General features: G+C 39.9%; 1 protein-coding gene across 1 annotated transcript in view; it reads right to left on the bottom strand.

The window, feature by feature from the left end:
• Positions 1-20,699, bottom strand: part of ME1 (malic enzyme 1) — a 190,018-nt gene that overhangs the window by 27,288 nt on the left and 142,031 nt on the right. Inside the window, exons 7-9 of the mRNA XM_001924333.5 lie at positions 18,555-18,664; positions 8,752-8,849; positions 6,907-7,020 (exon numbers count right to left, since the gene is read on the bottom strand). Coding sequence (XP_001924368.2) covers positions 6,907-7,020; positions 8,752-8,849; positions 18,555-18,664 — 322 coding nt within the window. The remainder of the gene's footprint in view (positions 1-6,906; positions 7,021-8,751; positions 8,850-18,554; positions 18,665-20,699) is intronic.

The following is a 20,699-nucleotide window of genomic DNA, read 5'->3' as shown; positions in this document are numbered from 1 at the left end:
TTCCAGCTATACTAAAGTATTTGAGTATCATTAGTGACCAAATAATCCATTTCAGTCAACCTCACTGATACTGATGGATTATTTAAAATACTGATGTTTAGCATATATGGATAAGAGGTAAATGATGGGAAATATTATAGCTGTGATGTTGAAAAGGAAAACTGAAAACACATTAGGATAATAATTATCTAGTCTGATGATGATATATATAACTCCATAAATGAGCTAACCAACCTCACAGTGTGACTTTCTTTTTTAGGGCTACACCCGAGGCATATGGAGGTTCTCAGGCTAGGGATCAAATCACAGCTGCAGCTGCCGAACTCACTACAGCCACAGAAACATGGGATCTGAGCCATGTCTTCGACCTACACCATAGCTCACAGCAACTCCCTCACTGTGTGACTTCTTAGTTTTTGAATTTACATCTTTAAAAAAAATCAAAGGATTTTTATTAATAAAAAATTTTATTGGAGTTACCATCATGGCTCAGCAGTAATGAACCCAACTAGTATCCATGAAGACACGGGTTCAATCCCTGTTCTTACTCCGTGGGTCAAGGATCTGGCATTGCCATGAACTGCAGTATAGGTGGCAGACGTAGCTGGGATCCTCCATTGCTGTGGCTGTGGCATAGGCTGGTGGCTACAGCTCTGATTTGACCCTTAGCCTGGGAACCTCCATATGCCACGGGTGTGGCCCTCAAAAGACAAAAAAAAAAAAAAAAAAATTGTATTTAAAATTTTAAGATATTGGAGTTCTCTTATGGACAGTGGGTTAAGGAGCATTGTCACTGCAGCAGCCTGGGTCACAGCAGTGGCCCAGATTTGATACCTGGCCCAGGAACTTCCCCATGCTGTGGGTGTGCCCCCCCAAAAGAAAAATCCCTTTAAGATTTTTTTTTTTACATATTATAAAGACTGCATTGTAAGTTAATAAAATTAATAAAATGATTATTTTTGGCTCTTAAAGATTGTAAAAATATTAAGGATAAAAGGATAACAAGCACAAAATTCACATAAAATTTAAAGATTACAGTAATTTAGTAGCTACTCTAAGATTTGTTCTGTCATAAAAATTAACACAATAATTTTGACTTTTTAAAAACATCAGAGAAAAAGAGATTAATTGAAGCTTCATCTGTGTCTTATATTAAATAGTGTATAAACTATTAAATACATAACAGTCTTTTAAAACATAACTTTATTTATCTTGGTAAGCCATATCTATGTGGTTCTTTATTTTGGCAAGCATAAGACATGAAGTAAGACTGACTGATTAGGCCTAGGCAACAATTTCACAGTTATTCCAAACGTAAGTCATGCTATAATCCATGTTATTCTAAGTACTGTAATCCATGAAACTTGGAGTCTCAGTTCAGTAAGTCTATGTTAAAATTATTTGAGATTCTAAAATCTATTTTTTTTTTTTTTTTTTTGTCTTTTTAGTGCCACACCCACGGCACATGGAGGTTCCCAGGCTAGGGGTCGAACCGAAGCTGTAGCTGCTGGCCTACTCCACAGCCCCAGCAAAATGGGATTCAAGCTGCATCTGAGACCTACACCATAGCACATGCCAACAATGGATCCTTAACTCACTGAGCGAGGCCAGAGATTGAACCCATGTCCTCATGGATACTAGTCAGGTTCCTTATTGCTGAGCCACAACAGTATTTTATGTATTTTAATGAAAATTTCGCATGAAAATATCATTAGAAATCACATAAGAAACCCACAATCATGGGGGTTCACCTTTTTGATTCTTGACTGTATTACATCTCTAAGTACAGCAGTTTGTATAGCTTTTTCCATGGGTCCCGCTACACACATGCTGATGATCCTCAAGTCTCTATCTTGGAAAGCCCAGACCCTTGTTCTAAGCGGCAGTCTTTGTAGCTCTAGGTGCCAAGTGGACATCTTTAAACTGAGGTCTTCACAGGTGCCTTAAATTTGTTATGTCTGAAGCTGATTGCACTATCTTTCTCTTCAATTGGCCTATTCTTTTTATTAAAAAATTTTTTTTTAGCCATGCCCACATTATATGGACGTCCCGGGCCAGGAATTGAACCCATGCCACAGCAGCCACCCGAGCCACTGTGGTGATAATGCTGATCCTTACCCTGATGAGCCACCAGGGAACTCCTAACTGCCCCACACTTATTTTTTTTAATGCAAGTTCCTGAGCCAAGGACTGAATCCAAGTCACAGCTGTGACCTACACCACAGCTGCAGCAAAATCAAATCCTTTAACCCACTGTGCTGGCCAGGGCTGAATCCACACCTCCACAAAGACCTTAGCTGCTGTAGTCAGATTCTTAACCCATTGCACCATAGAGGGAACTCCTAACTGGCCTATTCTTTATTCCATTTCCCCCCCCACATGAATGGCCACATCACTTATCTAGACACCCATGGAGTCTTGCTAGATTGCTTCTACTCTCCATCTCCCTCCATATTTAATCGAGTATGCCAATCCTATCCTAAATATCTACTGAATAGAACATCTTTCACTCACCCACTCAGTCCCTGCTTCACTTCATTGCCCCAGTTAACTGTGATCTGTATTACTGCACCAGCTTTATAGCTTTTCCTTTTTTCAGCTTCACCTCATTTTGATCCATTTTCCATAAGCCATCAGAGTACAGGAGGCTGGAAGCAGCTCATGTTCAGGATTCAGAGGAGCCTTCATCACCTGTCACTCAATTCCTTTCAACCCTAATCCCTAAGTGTCTCTTATCTCAAAATAATACTGTCGATTATGTACTAGACACTAGTAGGGCTTTGAAGACAGAAGAGAGGTGGAGGATAGGATCCTTTAGCGTCATTCAAGATTTCGTCGTGAACTTGCCATTCAACTTCCCTTGTTTCAGTTTTGCATAGGAGAAGTTTATGATGTCTATGCAGCCTCCAGATCAACTCCTAACTTTCCTTTCAGGAGTTCCCATTGCAGCTCAGTGGAAACGAATCCGACTAGTAACCATGAAGTTATGGGTTTGATCCCTGGCCTTGCTCAGTGGGTTAAGGATCTGGCATTGCTGTGAGCTAAGCTGTAGGTCACAGACACAGCTCAGATCCTGCATTTCTGTGGCTGTGGTGCAGGCTGAAGCTATAGTGCTAATCGACCCCTAGCCTGAGAATCTCCATATGCCGTGGGTGAAGACCTAAAAAGACAAAAACTTTTCTTTCAAACTTAGCTGAAGAGACACCCTGTCACAGAACCAACCTCAACATTCCTGTTATTCTCTTTAGTGTGGTGGAAGCACCATCTTTTGCCTGCCCCTGGTACGAAAGGTTTTTTTTTTTTTTTTGGTCTTTTGTCTTTTTAGGGCCACATCTGCGGCTCATGGAGGTTCCCAGGCTAGGGGGCCTAATCGGAGTTACAGCTGCCAGCCCAGGGCACAGCCACAGCAACACGGAATCTGAGGTGCATTTGCCACCTACACCACAGCTCATGGCAACACCGGATCCTTAACCCACCGAGCAAGGCCAGGGATTGAACCCTCAACCTCATGGTTCTTAGTTGGATTCATTTCCGCTGAGACACGATGGGAACTGCAAGGACATATGTCTATAACATTTAAAAAAAAATTTATTAGAGTATAGTTTACTTACAGTGTTGTATTAGTTTCAGGTATACAAATATATCCATTCTTTTTTCCCATATAGGTTAGTACAAACTATTGAGTAGATTTTCCTGTGCATATGGTAGATTTTCATTAATCATCCATTTTCTACAGTAGTGTGTATATGTTAATCCTACCCTTTCAATTCTTCCCTCCCCCAACTGTTTTACTTAAGCTTGGTTTTGAAATCTGTGAGTTTGTTTCTGTTTTATAAGTTCTTTTTTCTCATTTTTTACTAGAGTCCACATATAAGTGATATCATATGGTATTTGTCTTTGTCTGACTTACTTCACTCAGTGTGACAACTTCTAGGTCCATCCATATAACATTTTCATGGGGAGTTGTAATTCTTGGCTTGAGTTTCTCCCACTAGGCTGGGATCCCCCCCGAGACCAAGGGTCTTACTGTTTTCCCGCAGTAAGTATAAGGCCTGATCCACAGGTGACTTCAGCCAGGAGATGTTATTTCATGACAATACATGTGTACAACTTTTTACCGTTATGCTGATTATTTAAAGCAACACCAATTTCTGAGCTGAGAAACTGCAAACTCTGGTTTTTTATATACTATAAACAATTACCTTGTTATTATTCATTGTTAATAAAATAACTTTTAGTTGGTCCTCAGGAGATATTGTGAAAGTACTTTCTGTCTTGTTTCACTGCTGCATAGATATGCATTCTCTACAAAAAGTTTATGCAGGGGTTCCCATTGTGGTGCAGCGGAAACGAATCCTACCAGGAACCTTAAGGTTTCAGGTTTGACCCCTGGGCTTGCTCAGCGGGTTAAGGATCTGGAATTGCCGTGAGCTGTGGTGTAGGTCACAGAAGCGGCTTGGATCAGGCGTGGCTGTGGCTCTGGTGTAGGCTGGCAGCTGTAGCTCTGATTAGACCCCAGCCTGGGAACCTCCATATGCTGCGGGTGCAGCCCTAAAAAGAAAAAAGACAAAAAAAAAAATTTGTGCATGTGCTTTTTTCATTTAAAACAAAATTAGTCTACATCTTTTAAAAAAACATTTTTTCTGGCTTTAAAAGAATACAGTTACTAAGAATTTGGAATACACAGAAAGGCATTATAAAATATATATATATATATATATTATGGCTGCACCTGCAGCATATGGAAATTCCCAGGCCAGGGATTCAATTCAAGCTGCAGCCGTGACCTACGCTGGATCCTTTAATCCACTGTGCTGAACCAAGGATCGTACCTAAGCCTCCACAGCAACCGGAGATGCTGGCAGTCAGATTCTTAACCCACTGTGCCCACAGTGGGAACTCCAAAATTAGTATGTTTTAAAGTAATATGTACTTGATGCTTTCTATGACTTTTATATGCAACTCAACTTTTAAAACAAAATAGTTATATAAAATATTTTTTCCTTTTTTCATCTAACATTATATTATGAATCCTTTAATATTATTTATAGTTCTTAGAAAATAACTTTAACTTGTATATTATACCGATTTGGCTATTTCTCAATTCATTTCACAATTATCCTTTCTTTAGGTAAATATCACAAATCACTATGATAACTAACGTATGATGAAATATTTCACTATTGGAAATAATGCTGTGGTAATAGCCTCATACACAAGACACTGTACACATTTCTGTCTCTTTGGTATGGATTCTTAGAATGGAAACTGTTGGATCAGAAGTACAAACAATTTTTTTTTTTTTTTTTTTTTTTTTTAGGGCTGCACTTGTGGCATATGGACGTTCCCAGGCTAGGGGTTGAATCAGAGCTACAGCTGCCGGCCTATAGCACAGCCACAGCAATGCTGGATCTAAGCCGAGTCTGTGACCTAAACCACAGCTCATGGTAATGCTGGATGCTTAAGCCACTGAGCGAGGCCAGGGATGGAACCCGAGTCCTCATGGATACTAGTTGGGTTCCTTTCCACTGAGCCACAACAGTAACTCCCAGAAGCATAAATTCTTAAAGACTCTGGATACACATAAAACAGCATTCCAGAATACTTGTATATATTCACATTTGTTTCTGTATTAAACAGGGATGGAACCCGAGTCCTCATGGATAGTAGTTGGGTTCCTTTCCACTGAGCCACAACAGTAACTCCCAGAAGCATATATTCTTAAAGACTCTGGATACACATAAAACAGCATTCCAGAATACTTGTATATATTCACATTTGTTTCTGTATTAAATTCCTGAAGACACTGGTTATTTTGAAAACTCACCTCTACATGGAACGAGGATTTACATGTATTTTCTCTAGCAGATTAAGGAAGAGTGAGTGATGTGCACAGCTGGTAGGAGTAATAATAATGCCTTCTAACTGTGGAGAAATCTGGTCACTTACCTACTCATTTTTTTTTTTCTTTCTTTTTTTTTGACTGTACCCACAGCATGTGAAGTTCCCAGGCCAGGGATCAAACCCATGCTACAGCAGCAACTCGAGCTGCTGCAGTGACAACACTGGATCCTTATAACCTGCTGTACCACAAAAGAACTCCTTACCTTTCTAATCTTATTCAGGTTTTCACAATGACCCTATGAAGTAAGTACTACGGTCTCTATTAAAGCTGGGAGACAACCTCAAGTAAGTTAACACCGAAACAGGAGCAGAGAAAAGAGTAGCTATTTCATATTTTTCAATCCTTTCTCTCCAGCTAGTGTGCAATTTGACAGCTAGCCCTTAGTGAAAGGAGCTGTACTAAGCGTTTCATCTGTATACTTAGCCGTATTAAGTATCAAACTGCCTCCCTTGGGAACTAATTTATGTGGGCTGACAACCCACAGAGCTGTAAGGAGCCTACTCACATCCCAGACAGAAAGGAGAGCTGAGCCATAGTTTTCTTCTTTATTCAGAAGAGTATCAGTATCATTGAGGGACACGGCGATTCCTATATAATGGCTACTCTTTAAGCAGCTTTGGGGGTAGGGTGGGTGGAAAGACCATCTTAGAGATGAGCATCCATAACCGTCCTTCTGATTAAAACTCTTACCTGGGAGCTCCCATTGTGGCTCAGTGGAAACGAATCTGACTAGCATCCATGAGGACACAGGTTCAATCCCTGGCCTTGCTCAGTGGGTTAAGGATCCTTCCTGTATTGCTGTGAGCTGTGGAGTAGATCGCAGACTTGGCTTGGATCCCATGTTTCTGTGGCTGTGGTGTAGGCCAGCAGCTGCAGCTCTGACTGGACCCCCTAGCCTGGGAACCTACAACATGCAGCGGTGTGGCCCTAAGAAGTCAAAATACAAAAAAAAAAAAAAAAAAAAAAAATCTTATATCCTGTTAAAAATGACAAATTCTTACCTTAACTATTAATCCTTTTGAGTCAACCAACCATATCTTCTTTATGGCTTTCTCTTTTGGGACACCTTCTTTTTCCATGGCCATAACAATCAGGTGTGCAATCCCTAAGGCAGCCTAGAAACAAAAATTTTAAGTTATTCCACATAATCCCTCACCAAGAGTTACTTTCACCTCATTTTGTCTTGGTTTAAGAAACTGCAAAATGGCACTGTCTATTGACCTAAAGAGCTATAATTATGCATTCATACTGGGAGGAAAGTATTTTTGCCACATTTGGATTAAGCTAAATGACAACTCCTTACTCTTGTTATTACAGCAGAATCACTATTGTATACCTTGCTATTTAGCCACAGATAAACCAGTGATATCCTTGAATGTTCGTATCTTTAATCCTGTTCATACAAGTAAGATTTCCTTGAACAAGAAAAAACTGAATTTAAAATAATGAACTGCTTAGCCTTGCTTATTGGACTGTACTGCTTATTTTTTGGTTCAATCTCTGCTAATTGGATTTGAAGAATAAAGCCTGGTCATTTGGATGGGAACTTGACCAAACAGGCAATAAAATGAAACACATAAAATTTGTGCTTCCAAGCATTTATTTACTCTCTTAATCTGGACAGAGAAAGTACTGTGAAATTTCTTGCAAGATTAAAAGAATCAACTCCTTTGGTATATGATTATTTTGTGATGACCTGTGAAATTTCCAAAACCTTTTCGGGGACAAACAAGGGCCAGTTTTGAATCATTCAACCATGAATATCTCTGTCCTGCTGAGTACCAAGAACTGGCCTGTGGCATTCAACAAAACCCTTTGAAAATTTAAAGAAGTTTACTAAAATTAAGTACGGCATATGACCATTCACAGAAATAAAAAATGTGCCAATTTTAATGAGCTTTAATTTCACCTTGATTTTTATTATGAAGTGAAAGTTAATTTGTAACTTACATTCAGAATACTTTCACATGTTTATATCTTGGCATGTAAGTTTAGCTTCGTGTACTTTGTTTTACTTTAAAATTAACATTAAAACCAAACAACAGACATAGTATTTACGAGTGTAATGCATTTGTCCACGATCATATTAAATTTGAAAATTTAAAACTTCTTAAAATATGTATAGTCACAAAGTATTTCCCCATTTATTACATTCTACAATTCTAAAAAGATTTTGGTAGCTTTCACACAAGAAGCTCAAACTAAGTTGTCATTTTAACTTCTATTTTGGGGGTGAATTATTATCACTGGAGTCTAATTTTTTTTCAAATTATTAACTTATAGAAAAAGATAACAGAAAACTAAGTATTAATTTGTATTCCTGCCATCTCCTTCCAACAGTTTAAATGTTTTAGTTCTTTTGCATGTAAACGGTTATGCATGATGAATCTCTAACTCAAAATATTTTGTCTTAAAAACTTGTATATAGTTACATATATGTTCATTGAATAGTGAGTGAAATTATGTATGTGACACTGGAGGATACTAAAAGTTAGCATCAGATATAACAGCTTCAGTACTGAAAGCTATCTATGTATAATTCATCCTACATTGGGAAATTTTTTTGTACCAACATGGCATTTTAAATATGTGTAACAAAAACTTATGGCAACCTTTGGTAATCTTACAAACTGAAAACTGTGAAAAATATCTATGCTATTATACGGAAGTCTTCTATGAGAAATTAATATGACTCGATACTTAAGGTGGGATATCTTTTGATAAAACGTATAGTTTCAATGAATTAAAACTTTGGAAGACAACCTCCAACTGCAAATTAGTAGATCATCAGAATGAATGTGATGTTCACTGATTAGGAGAACGTAAGCATCACATGAAGCAGGTACCTCTCCAGCTCCTTGGAACAGTATCGTTTGATCAGAAAGCTTGTTCTTGGTGATTCGAAGGGCTGCAAGGATGCCAGCAACCGCAACAGATGCCGTTCCTGCAGCAGGAGACATGGCAAGCCATCCTCAAACAAGTTCTGCAGAATCCTAAGCCCCCAGCCTCAAATCCTTACTCACATCCTGAAATCATCATACAGTAGGTTAACTGGTGCCAAAAGGGAGACTGTGAATGTCTGATTCAACGCTTGCATTGGGCAGGAAATTCTCAGTCTATCAACACAGTCTTTTAGGATAGCAATGTACTATTATTGAAAACTTCTCCAAAAGTTAGGTTCAGTGCATTTGATGATGCAGTGAAGAAGAACTTGGGGTTTGGATTTTCATATGGATGTCCAGCTCAACCTGTTTACGAGGTGAATGAATTCAGAGAAATTATTGTGTCTACCAGTTTCCTCAGCTGTGAAATAGCTGGACTATCTGGACTTTCTTGCTTTTTTGGCCTGGCCCATGGCATAGAGAAGTTCTGAGCCGGGGATCAAACGCAAGCCTCAGCAGTAACCAGAGCCACAGCAGTGACGATGCTGGATCCTTAACCCACTGAGCCAACAGGGAACTCCAAAATGTTTTAATTTTCAATTGTAAAAACTAACAGCCCGTTGTGGCTCTGAGGGTTATGAACCCAACTAGTATCCGTGAGGATGTGGGTTTGATCCCTGGCCTCACTCAGTGTGTTAAGGATCCGGCATTGCCGTGAGCTGTGCTGCAGGTCACAGAAGGGCTCGGATCCTATGTTGCTATGGCTGTGGCATAGGCCAGCAATTTGACCCCTAGCCTGGGAACTTCCATATGCTGTGGGTGTGGCCCTAAAAAAGAAAAAAAAAAAAAGAAAAGCGAAACTAATAGTTAATAGCAATTGAAATCTGGTGTCAATACAGTCTTTAATCAGTTTCCTACCTATGACAAATCACTAGTGAATCCCAAAGGTTCTGGAAAAAGTTAATGTTAACAGTTATTTAGGATAAAACCTGAGTTTTCCTGATTATGCCTCATGGTAATAGAAACTTCACTGTTCTAATTTTATTACTTTGCCATATAAGCTTTCACAGATCACAGAGTGGTTCTTATGCTTTGAACATAATTACATAGCTCAACTTTTTTATAGTTTATGTCTGAAATAAAACCCTGCAGCTTCCTGCAACACTTCTCAGCTGTATCTGCAATTTACTCTTCTACCTATGATTCCTAGATCACTCAGCTGGGCAGGAAATTCTAGTGAAACTTTAAACATCCTCATTTGATTTAGAAAAAACCCCAAAACATAGATCACAATAGGTTTGATGAATGACACAATGATGAATTGTTATGTATGCCAAGAACCAAAGATGCATTAAACATTTCACCATCGGCAGATTTGTTTTGTTTGTTTTCTTTTTGTCTTTTTAGGGCTGCACCAGAGGCATATGGAAGTTCCCAGGCTAGGGGTCCAATCAGAGCTGTAGCCACTGGCCTATACCACAGCCACAGCAATGTGGGATCCAGGCCACATCTGCAACCTACAGCACAGCTCACAGCAATGTCGGATCTTTAACCCACTGAGCAAGGCCAGGGATTGAACCTGCGTCCTCATGGATGCTAGTCAGATTCGATTCTGCTGAGCCACAAGGGGAACTCTAGATTAGTTCTTTTCAATCTTTTGGTTGTCTCCTTCTTTCTTAGAGATAGTCATAAATTATGGTAGTCATAAATAAGATCACTATAAATGATAATTATTGAAGATTAGTGTGTGTCATGTGTTTTTTATTTAGGAACACATATGGATCACAAAAATAAAATGCTTGCAATTTTGAGCCACCACACCATGCAAATAACTATGAATTGAAGTGAATTCCATATTACATATTATTAGTAAATGAAAATGAAAGTTTATTAGTAAAAATATGGCTGGTCTATGTAGAAAAGATACCACGGCAGGAATAGAATAGGATGATCTCGTCCAATAAGATAGATGCACTAGAGTTGTTAAATAGGCAAAAAGGGATTTTTAACTAGAGAGGTATAGCTATCCAGTCACTAGACAAATGCTTATTCACAAAAAGCATCTCAAGCTGCCTCTATGTTGGCCAGAAGTTTGGATCTGAGAAACTCTAAGCTCTCTTCCAGCTCCAAGATTCTATAATTTTAAGGGTCTCTATGTATTTTACCAGCACTGCAATATTTAACCAGTTAAAGTATTATCAGCAATCACTGCATTTATGTTATTGTTTTATTTTATTTTATTTTATTTTATTTTGTCTTTTTTTAGGCTGCACCCACAGCATATGAAAGTTCCCAGGCTAGGGGCTGAATCAGAGTTGCAGCTGCCAGCCTACACCACAGCCACAGCAACAGCAATGCAGGATCTGAGCCGAGTCTGCAATCTATACCATAGCCCACAGCCGGTTCCTTAACCCACCGAGTTGAGGCCATGTTTTTGAATATACTGCCTCCCTACAATTTATATTCTCACCATCAATGTACAAGAGTATTCATTTGCTTAAAGCATAATTAACAATTGGAGTTTTTAAAAAAAACTTCGCCAGCATGATAGAGAAAATGAGTTACTCAACTGCAGTTTAATACACTTTTAAAAACTTGGTGTGGTTAAACTTTAAAACATAAATATGTTCAGGTCAATGGTATTCCTTCTTTTGTGAAATGTCTGTTCTATCATGTCTGATTTTCATCTTTTCAATTAGCAGAGCATTTAGCAATAAGATTAGGCTACATTTACCTTATTTTTAAAAATCCTAACAATCAAACTAGTTTATTATGTCAGAAATTTCTATGTAAGATATTCAATGTCATATTAGAGAACAGCCATTCCAGGAAGGGAATTATGTGAAGAAAAATCTCTTTTTGTAGTTTATTTTAAACAATCAGGGGATGTGACCTTATATTTTTTTTTATCTGAATTTGCTGAATTCTGGTCTTCAGATTATACTAAGTCTCAAATTTTTTAGCAGATTTAAAAATTTGCATATTTTTTTCTAGTTAGCAATAATTTATAATGAGAATTACTAAAATCTAAATAAATTTTGAGTCACAATCTTTATCATTTAAGATTATTTTAGATCACTAGTATAGTAGAATTTGAGTATTTTAAAAAATCAAATACTTTTCATGAAATTGGTAACAAATTTAAATAACACATCTATTTAAAAAAATTTAAAAACTTCCCCCAAGGGTCCAGTGTAAAAACATCTATTTACATGGCAAGGCAGTAATAATTACCTAATTATTTTTATTGGCACTAGACTGCAATTCCTATGCCCACAGTGAGGAAAGTATTACATTTGTGGGCAAAATGGTAAAAACATAAGGTTAAAAAGGTAAAACAGAAACATATGGGGAAGATGCGTCACTAAGGACACTATTTTGGTATGGAAAAATCACTAACTGGTTTGGTCATTTCTAGTCAGAAACTGAGTAACTTGCCAAAAGTTTCCCTTTTTTGGCTGCACCATTGGCAAGCAGAAGTTCCAGGGACAGGGATCAAACCTCACTGTAACCTGAGCCACAGCAGTGATAATGCCGGGTCTTTAACCTACTGAGCCACCAGGGAACTCCACCTAAAGTTTCCTCTAATCAGAGATTAGACCCATTTTTCTCAAACCTAACTTTCTGTTGGCTAAAATTTCCATGTGGAAATATGTAGACTACATGTGTGCAGATTATATTTAGGACAGATTAGTTGGGATGAAAAGCTATTATTTAATCCCTCCACACTGGCATTAAATAACTGTCACATTGCCAGGGCCTCTTCTGTGGTAGATTCTTGGGACAATTCCACATGCAGTACTCTGGCCTCCACTGGGCATCTGCCTCAGATTTCTTGGGCTCCTGACTCTAACTCGGATGCAGCCCAGGCCTTGACGTCTAAATTCTTGGCCTCAATTGATAGAAATCCTGACCCTAATTCCTAATGGCTCATTTTGCTGGATGATGGGGATGCAGCATTCTTTTTCTTCAACTAAACTCTGATACCTATTAACTCTGCATAATGATTCGACAACCATGCAATACCAGTCTTTAACTTCTATACATACATTTCTGTGAGACCCACAAAATCAAAAGAGAGAGAATGTTAGAAGTTCCCATCATGGCTCAGGGGTTAGCGAACACCACTGGCATCCATGAGGATGTGGGTTCCATACCTGGCCTTGCTTAGTGGGTTGAGGATATGGTGTTGCTGGGAGCTGTGGTGTAGGTTGCAGAAGTAGCTCAGGCCCTGCGTTGCTGTGGCTCTGGCATAGGCCAGTGGCTACAACTCTGATTGGACCCCTAGCCTGGGAACCTCCATATGCCACAGGTGCGGCCCTAAAAAGACAAAAAAAAAAAAACCAGAGAATGTTAAAGAAAGGACAGTATAGGTTCAACAGTTAACTGGGAGCTATTTTAGAGGCCACAAAGGAACTTAGAGACTCTGGTCTCCAAAGCCTACACCTGTGGTATCAAAGACACTCTCTCACTACACACCATATCTTCAGGTTAGAGTTACTGCACGTTAAAATTAGACTGTCTTCATTTCTTTTCCGAAATCTTCTAAAGACTCACTTTCTCATGAACAAGTACTCAAAAACATTTAATACAAAAAGAAGAAAACAAAGTTGAAATAACATCAACATCTCTGCCATGAAAACGGCAATAAAGTAATAATGTAACAAAAACCACAAAGGATTTCAGGAAAAGAAAGATGGGACTTTAGCTGCCTCAAAGTGTATAAAGAGACTCATTACCGTTTTTTTGTTTTGTTTTGTTTTGTTTTTTGTTTTTTTTGTTTTTTTTTGCTTTTTAGGGCCCCGCTGGCAATATATGGAAGTTTCCAGGCTAGGGGTCTGATCCGCATATACCACAGCCACAGCCACAGTAATGCAAGATCCAAGCTGCATCTGCAACCTACACCACAGCTCACAGCAATGCCAGATTCTTAACCCACTGAGTGAGGCCAGGGATCAAACCTGAGTCCTCATGGATGCTAGTCAGATTCTTTAACCACTGAGCCACAATGGGAACTCCAAGACTCATTACTTTTTTTTTTTTTTTTTTTTTTTGTCTTTTCTAGGTCTGCTCCCGTGGCACATGGAGGTTCCCAGGCTAGGGGGCTAATCGGAGCTGTAGCCGGCGGCCTACACCATAGCTCACGGCAACACCAGATCCTTTAACCCACTGAGCAAGGCCAGGGGCCAAACCTGCAACCTCATGGTTCCTAGTTGGATTCGCTAACCACTGAACCACGACGGGAACTCCTGAGACTCATTACTTTTAAACACGTTATATTTTTATAGCTATGTGACACTAAAGGACCTAAGCACAGTAAATTTTTAAAATTATATTCAGAAAGTACATTTGGGGTGATGGAACATTTTCACAAATAATTATTTGTCCACAATATAAACTCTGTGAGAGAACTATTATCACTCTCATTTTATATTTACATCTTTCTGTGACCACCTCATTTTCTTTCCTTTTTTTCCCTTTGGCCGCCTGGTGGCATATGGAGTTCCCAGGTCAGGGATCGGACCCGGGGCACAATTCTGCACTGCAGCTGTGGCAACTCAGGACCCTTAACCCACTGCTGGGATGGGGATCGAACCTGCAACCCAGCGTGCTCCAGAGACGCCACTGATCCTACTGTGCCACAACAGGAACTCCATGATGACCTTGTTTTCAATGGCATTCATCTTACTTCACTTGGGTAACTTTCCTCCTAAAGTTTTGTCTTGGTGCTTTCCATCACTCAGAACAACTCCTTCTTGGGAGAACTACTTTTAGAGAACCTCACTCATCATGCTCTGTAATCTCCTACCTTTCCAGTTCTTTATTCAATTATTCCCATGACACCTATTCTTTTTTTTGTTTTCTTGGCTGTGCCTGCAGCATGTGAAAGTTTCCAGGCCAGGGATAGAACCCAAGCCACAGCAGTGACAATGCCAGATCCTTAACCTGCTGAGCCACCAGGGAACTCCTATCTATTCTTTAACTTCATAGGAATCTAGGCCCTTTTGCTCTACCTACCTGTCCTTGTATCTTCACTTCCTTTTCTGTTCAACTTAGTGCTATGGTCACTTCAAACTTAACTCTTATCCCACTGTCTTTCTCTGCACAAATACAGTAAAATACTCAGTGGAGACAAACCCAACTGACCCTCTTGGCCTTGCCTACCCCTCAGCTCTTGAACTCAAGCTGCTCCTCCTGATGTCATGATATATTTGTGGTGTTCACCTTCGATGGATCCTCAACCCCCTCTACTGAGTCCTTTTCTCTTTCATGGTCAGGTGGCTCTCTAGTCCTCCATAGCAGTTCTTCTGGATTCCCTTGAATCTTGAATTAGGATCACATTTCTAATCCTACCTCTTCCTTCAAAGAAAAAAATAGAAGCCATTATCTAACTTCCTGCCATAGATGAGAAAATGAAAACTCAGAGAGGTTAAGTACCTTGATCACAGTCCACAGCCAATGAGGAACAGAGCAAGTCGGTTAGACACCCCCCCCCCCCAGCTCTTAACATCTACATGTTACAATGCCTCTCATTTTCTCTTTCTCAGTTACCACCCTGCCATTCTGCCAGTTCTTCAAGGCCAACTCCAAGGCTCCATCCTTCGCTCTTTTCCTCACCTTCATTATCAAAAACTAATCCTCTGTCTGTTTCTCGGTCTTGACTGGCACTTGCCTAGAACCAGGTACCACCATCATGTAATCAGGCTACAGCAACAGCCTTTAAAGTTTGCTGCCATCCAATCTATTCTCAACATCAAAGACAATGCGAGGGATCTCTCTAAAATGCAAACCCATCGTAGCCAACCTAATTCTTTAGTTCAGCTCTCACAAACCCTTGTCAACCCAATCCTTTAGGGCAGAGGTTGGCCAACTCTTTGTGCACATGGCCAGATACTAAATAATTTAGGGTTTGTGGTCATATGGTGTCTTCCCCAGTCTGAACCTTGCTTTTATAGCACAAAAGAAATCATAAATAATACATAAACAAATGGGTATAACTGTGTTGCCAGAAAACTTTACAAATACAGGCAGTGGGCTGGCTCTGGCTCACAGGCTGTGGTTTGCCAACTCCCTTGAACATACTACAGCCATTCACTTCATTGAATACTTTCTATGGGCTGGGCCCTGTTTTAATGACAAGGGACAGAGGGATTAACAAACAGGCATATTTTTGTCCTTCACAGAGCTTAAAGTGTGGCAGAGAGAGAGAGACATCAATTCTTAAAATTACGTAAATATATAAAACTGGTGATAACTGCCACCGGGTAAAAAGAAATAGTACTAAGTGAGCCTATGACAGGCAGATTTGACCTAGCACAAGGGTCTGGAAGATTTTTTCCAAGGAATGTCGATGATTGAAATGAGATTTGATGAGGGAGGGAGGAATATTCTAGAGGAGGGCTAACACTTGGATAGACTCTGTCATAGGAAGAAACCTCACTCATGTCTGGGCCTGGAAAAATACTGTTACAGCTAGAAGGGCAAAAATAATGACACTGGAGAGAGAGGTGACGATCAGACCACACATTCTGGATCACATTTATGATGCTCATCTTTATCCTAAGTGCAACTGGAAGACCATTAAAGTGTTTTGTTTTATTATTTATTTATTAGCTTATTTGTTTATTTATTTTGCTTTTTTAGGGCCACTCCCATGGCATATGGACGCTCCCAGGCTAGGGGTTGAATGGGAGCTATAGCCACCAGCCTACAGCACAGCCACAGTGATGTGGGATCTGAGCCACGTCTGCAACCTACACCACAGCTCACGGCAATGCCAGATCCCTGACCCACTGAGCGAGGCCAGGGATCGAACCGCATCCTCATGGACACTAGCTGGATTCGTTTCTGCTGCACCACAGTGGGAACTCCTCATTAAAATATTTTAACAAGCAGATGAGGTGACTAGATACCTATAGCAAAAAGAAAACCTTGGCTTGTCACTAAATTCACACCACCTGGGTTTACATTTGGCAAGCTGTAGTATTACTCTTCAGAGAACATGTAAGAAAGGGAAGCAAGAGTACGTGTGGATAGATTTCTTAGAAAATATCCGTGATTTAGGAGAGATGATCGTGGCTTACACGAGGGTAGTGGAGAGGAATCTATAGAAGAGGCAGATTTTCACAACAGAAAATTAGGAGGAGGTCGTGACAGACTGTATTTGGCAGAGAGAGATGAAAAAGAGAGACATTAGGAATGCACAAAAATGAACATGGGGAAAGGACTGAGTTTGCTGGGGAAATAAGAGTTTCACGGTGGGGAGGTTGAGAAGATCACTTTGAGATGTCCCAGAGGAAATTTTAAATAACCGGGTCAGAATATGGACCCAGAATTCAAAGAAGTCTGAGCTAAGATAGAAACCTGCTATACGAATGTGTGTGGCCTCAGAGTATGTACCTAAGACAGAATAACACGATCAAGGGGCCTGGGACTGAGTGTTGGAATGCTGTTAGAAACAGCTGGTCAGAAAAGGATGAACCTGGGTGAAAACCCAAAGAGGTAGGAAGAAAGTCAGCAGGGTTCTGTGACAGGACATCAACAGAAGAGAATATTTCAAGGAAGAGGGCAAGGTCAACAATGTTAAATGCTGGAGTTTCCGCTGTGGCACAGTGGGTTAAGAATCTGACTGTAATGCCTCGGGTTTCTGTGGAGGGATGGATTTGATCCCAGGACTGGCACAGTGGGTTAAAGGATCTGGCATTGCTGCAGCTATGGCTCAGACTCAAATCCTGGCCAGGGAAGTTCCATATGCTGTAGGTGCGGCCGTAAAAAAACCGACAAACAAAAACCAGCGTTCAGTGCTGCTGAGAATCCAAGTATGGTCAGTACTGAAAACCTCTCACTGTGATGAGTGACATGGAAGCTGTCTGTGATCTTTGGAGCTGCCAGAACTCATTGCAGTCTTCTTTCCTTTGGATCTCTGCCTGTGCTTTTATCCTTAACAAAACAGGAAGAGTAAGACAGTTTGATTTGGGGAGGTGGGTTGGGGTGGATCTAGACAAAGGTGAAAAATAAAAAAAGGCTTAGGGAGTTCCTGTCGTGGCGCGGTGGAGACAAATCTGACTAGGAACCATGAGGTTAGATCCCCTGCCTTGCTCAGTGGGTTATGGTCTGGTGTTGCTGTGAGCTGTGACATACGCAGGTCACAGACACGGCTTGGATCCTGAGGTGCTGTGGCTGTGGTGTAGGCTGGCAGCTGTAGCTCGGATTTGCCCCCTAGCCTGGGAAACACCATATGCCGTGAGTACGGCCCTAAAAAGCAAAAAAAAAAAAAAGCCTTAGAAACAAAACAAGTAACTTAGCTAAAAAGCAGGTAAACAAGCCTCTACAATCAAAGATGAACCGCAAAGCACGGTATACACTACATATACAAAGGCTGCTTCTTTTGGGCCGAAGCTTAGAATCTGTGGCTGACTGAGATGAAGGCTGAAGACAGTAGTATATACGGTTTTAGTTTTAAACAATGGAGAATATACTGTCATACATTTCAGGCTCTGTTCAGCCATAATCACTGGGGATTTTATCAGATTGTAAGGAGCTCTTTCTCCAGTTCCTGGATAACATGGTACATTCTAGAGCCACAGAGTACTTTTCTTAAATTCATAAAATTAAACGCAAAATAATGTGTAAAAAAATCATCAGGCACAACTCCTGGTGTTTAATAGTTATCTAGTGCATACTTACTGAATTTAAATCATTATAAAACTAGGAGCTAATGTCAGAGCATGTTGTTCTTGACCCACATACAGTGAAAACTTGATTACCTTGAATATCATCGTTGAATGTGCAATACTGATTCTGATACTTTTTCAGGAGACGAAATGCATTTATATTGGCAAAATCTTCAAACTGAATAAGGCAATTCATGCCATACCTATGGGACAAAAACATTCACATTAGAAGAGGTTAATGAAAAAACATTTAAAAACAAACCTTTAAAATTAGCCTGTAGAAAAGGCAAAACATTTTCTTTTAAAGGTCCTATCTTGCTACTTAGTACAAACAGGTGATACAATGTCTGTTCAGCAAATATTTATTAAATGCTTACTACAGAGAAAGCATTGTGTTGGCACCATGAAATACTACAAAGATGACAAAAATATGCTACCTATCATCAAGGAATTTACAAGTTAGTAAAAACTGAAATATTTTGAAGTAAATGAACAGTGCATGAAAAGTAATATAGGAATTCTCTTGTGGGTTAAGGATCTGGCATTGCAACTGCAGCGGCATGAGTTGCTGCTGTAGCCTGGGTTTGATCCCTGGCCGGGGAACATGCTGCAAGTACAGCCAAAAAAATTTTTATTTCTTTTAGGGCCGCACCCTTCTTGTATGGAAGTTCCCAGGCTAGTGGCTGAATCCAAGCTGTAGCTGCTGGTCTATACCACAGCCACAGCAATGCCAGATCTGAGCCATGTCTGCGACTTACACCTCAGCTCACAGCAATGTGAGATTTAACCCACTGAGCAAGGCCAGGGATCGACCCCGCATCCTCATGGGTTCATTACTGCTGTGCCACAACAGGAACTCCAAAAAAAATTTTTTTTAAATAGAAAAAAACAAAACTTGGAAAAAGGAAAATTTTAAAAAAAGTAAAATAAAATTGGTACAAACAAGGAATAACATGTAGAAAGGACAGACATCACTTTTTTTTATTACTCAAATGAATTTATCACATCTGTAGTTGTATAATGATCATAACAATCTGATTTCACAGGATTCCATCCCATAACCCAAGCACATTCCCCCCACCCCCAAAACTCTCTCCTCCAGAGACCATAAGTTTTTCAATGTCTGTGAGTCAGCATCTGTTCTGCAAAGAAGTTCAGTCTGTCCTTTTTGCAGATTCCACATGTCAGTGAAAGCATTTGATGTTGGTGTCTCTTTGTATGGCTGACTTCATTTAGTGTGATAATTTCTAGGTCCATCCATGTTGCTAAAAATGTGGTCTTTCGTTCATTTTAATGGCTGAGTAATATTCCATTGTGTAAATGTACCACATCTTCTTGATCCACTCCTCTGTTGATGCACATTTAGGTTGTTCCCATGTCTTGGCTATTGCAAACAGTGCTGCAGTGAGCATCAGAGTACATGTGTCTTTGCGAGTCATGGTTTTCTCTGGGTAGATGCCCAGAAGTGGGACAAACATCACTTTTGACTGAGGTCACAGACCGGGTAACACATGAACTGATTTGTAATCAAATCATAATGTCAAAAGCAGAGATGTAGCATTCTACAAACTGAGTAAATCACAGAAGCAAAGTAATTGAAGTGAAAGTTATGAGACAAAAAAACCATTCAAAAGCCAGCAAGAAGTCCTATTTGGCCGAAATATTGTGGCTGGTGCATGTCAGGGTGTCATGAAAGAGAAGGCCAGAATTTTATATTGGAAGCTTAGACATCCTAGCCTAAGATTCTGGTTTTTTATTCTACAGCCATGGCCAGACACTGAAAGGCTTTGTGCTTTGAAGGATATGGGATGCAGTTTTATTTGTGAAAATAACTTGCCTATTTGACCCTTTATTATTATGACCATCCACCACTTAGGCAAGGAAAATTAACATCATTGAAAACCCAAGTATCTGAGAGTTGCTGAAGCAAGCCTTGCAACCATGGACATCCTTGCTGGGTGATTTAGAGATTTTATGATCTCCAAACTTGACTAGACTCGCACTGCCACTTTATGTGTGATTCCTTTTATTTGTCCTTGACTCAGCTTCCACTTCTGCACCCAAAGACTATTCTTAATCTTCCCCAAACCCTTTAAATCTTGACTTCTTCCCTTGTCTCCTACTTTTTGGCATAGAGAGGGCATAATGTAGGACCTCCCTTAACTGTTGCCCCCCACCTCACCTCCCTTCTCTACCTTTAGCTCTACCTGCAGCTTTGGTCAAAAGGTGTTCCTCTTT

This window comes from Sus scrofa, chromosome 1 (genome assembly GCF_000003025.6).
Source record: "Sus scrofa isolate TJ Tabasco breed Duroc chromosome 1, Sscrofa11.1, whole genome shotgun sequence".
Taxonomy (NCBI): Eukaryota; Metazoa; Chordata; class Mammalia; order Artiodactyla; family Suidae; genus Sus; species Sus scrofa.
Note: the sequence above shows the minus strand (reverse complement) of the source record. Positions and strands in the feature narration are given on the sequence as shown.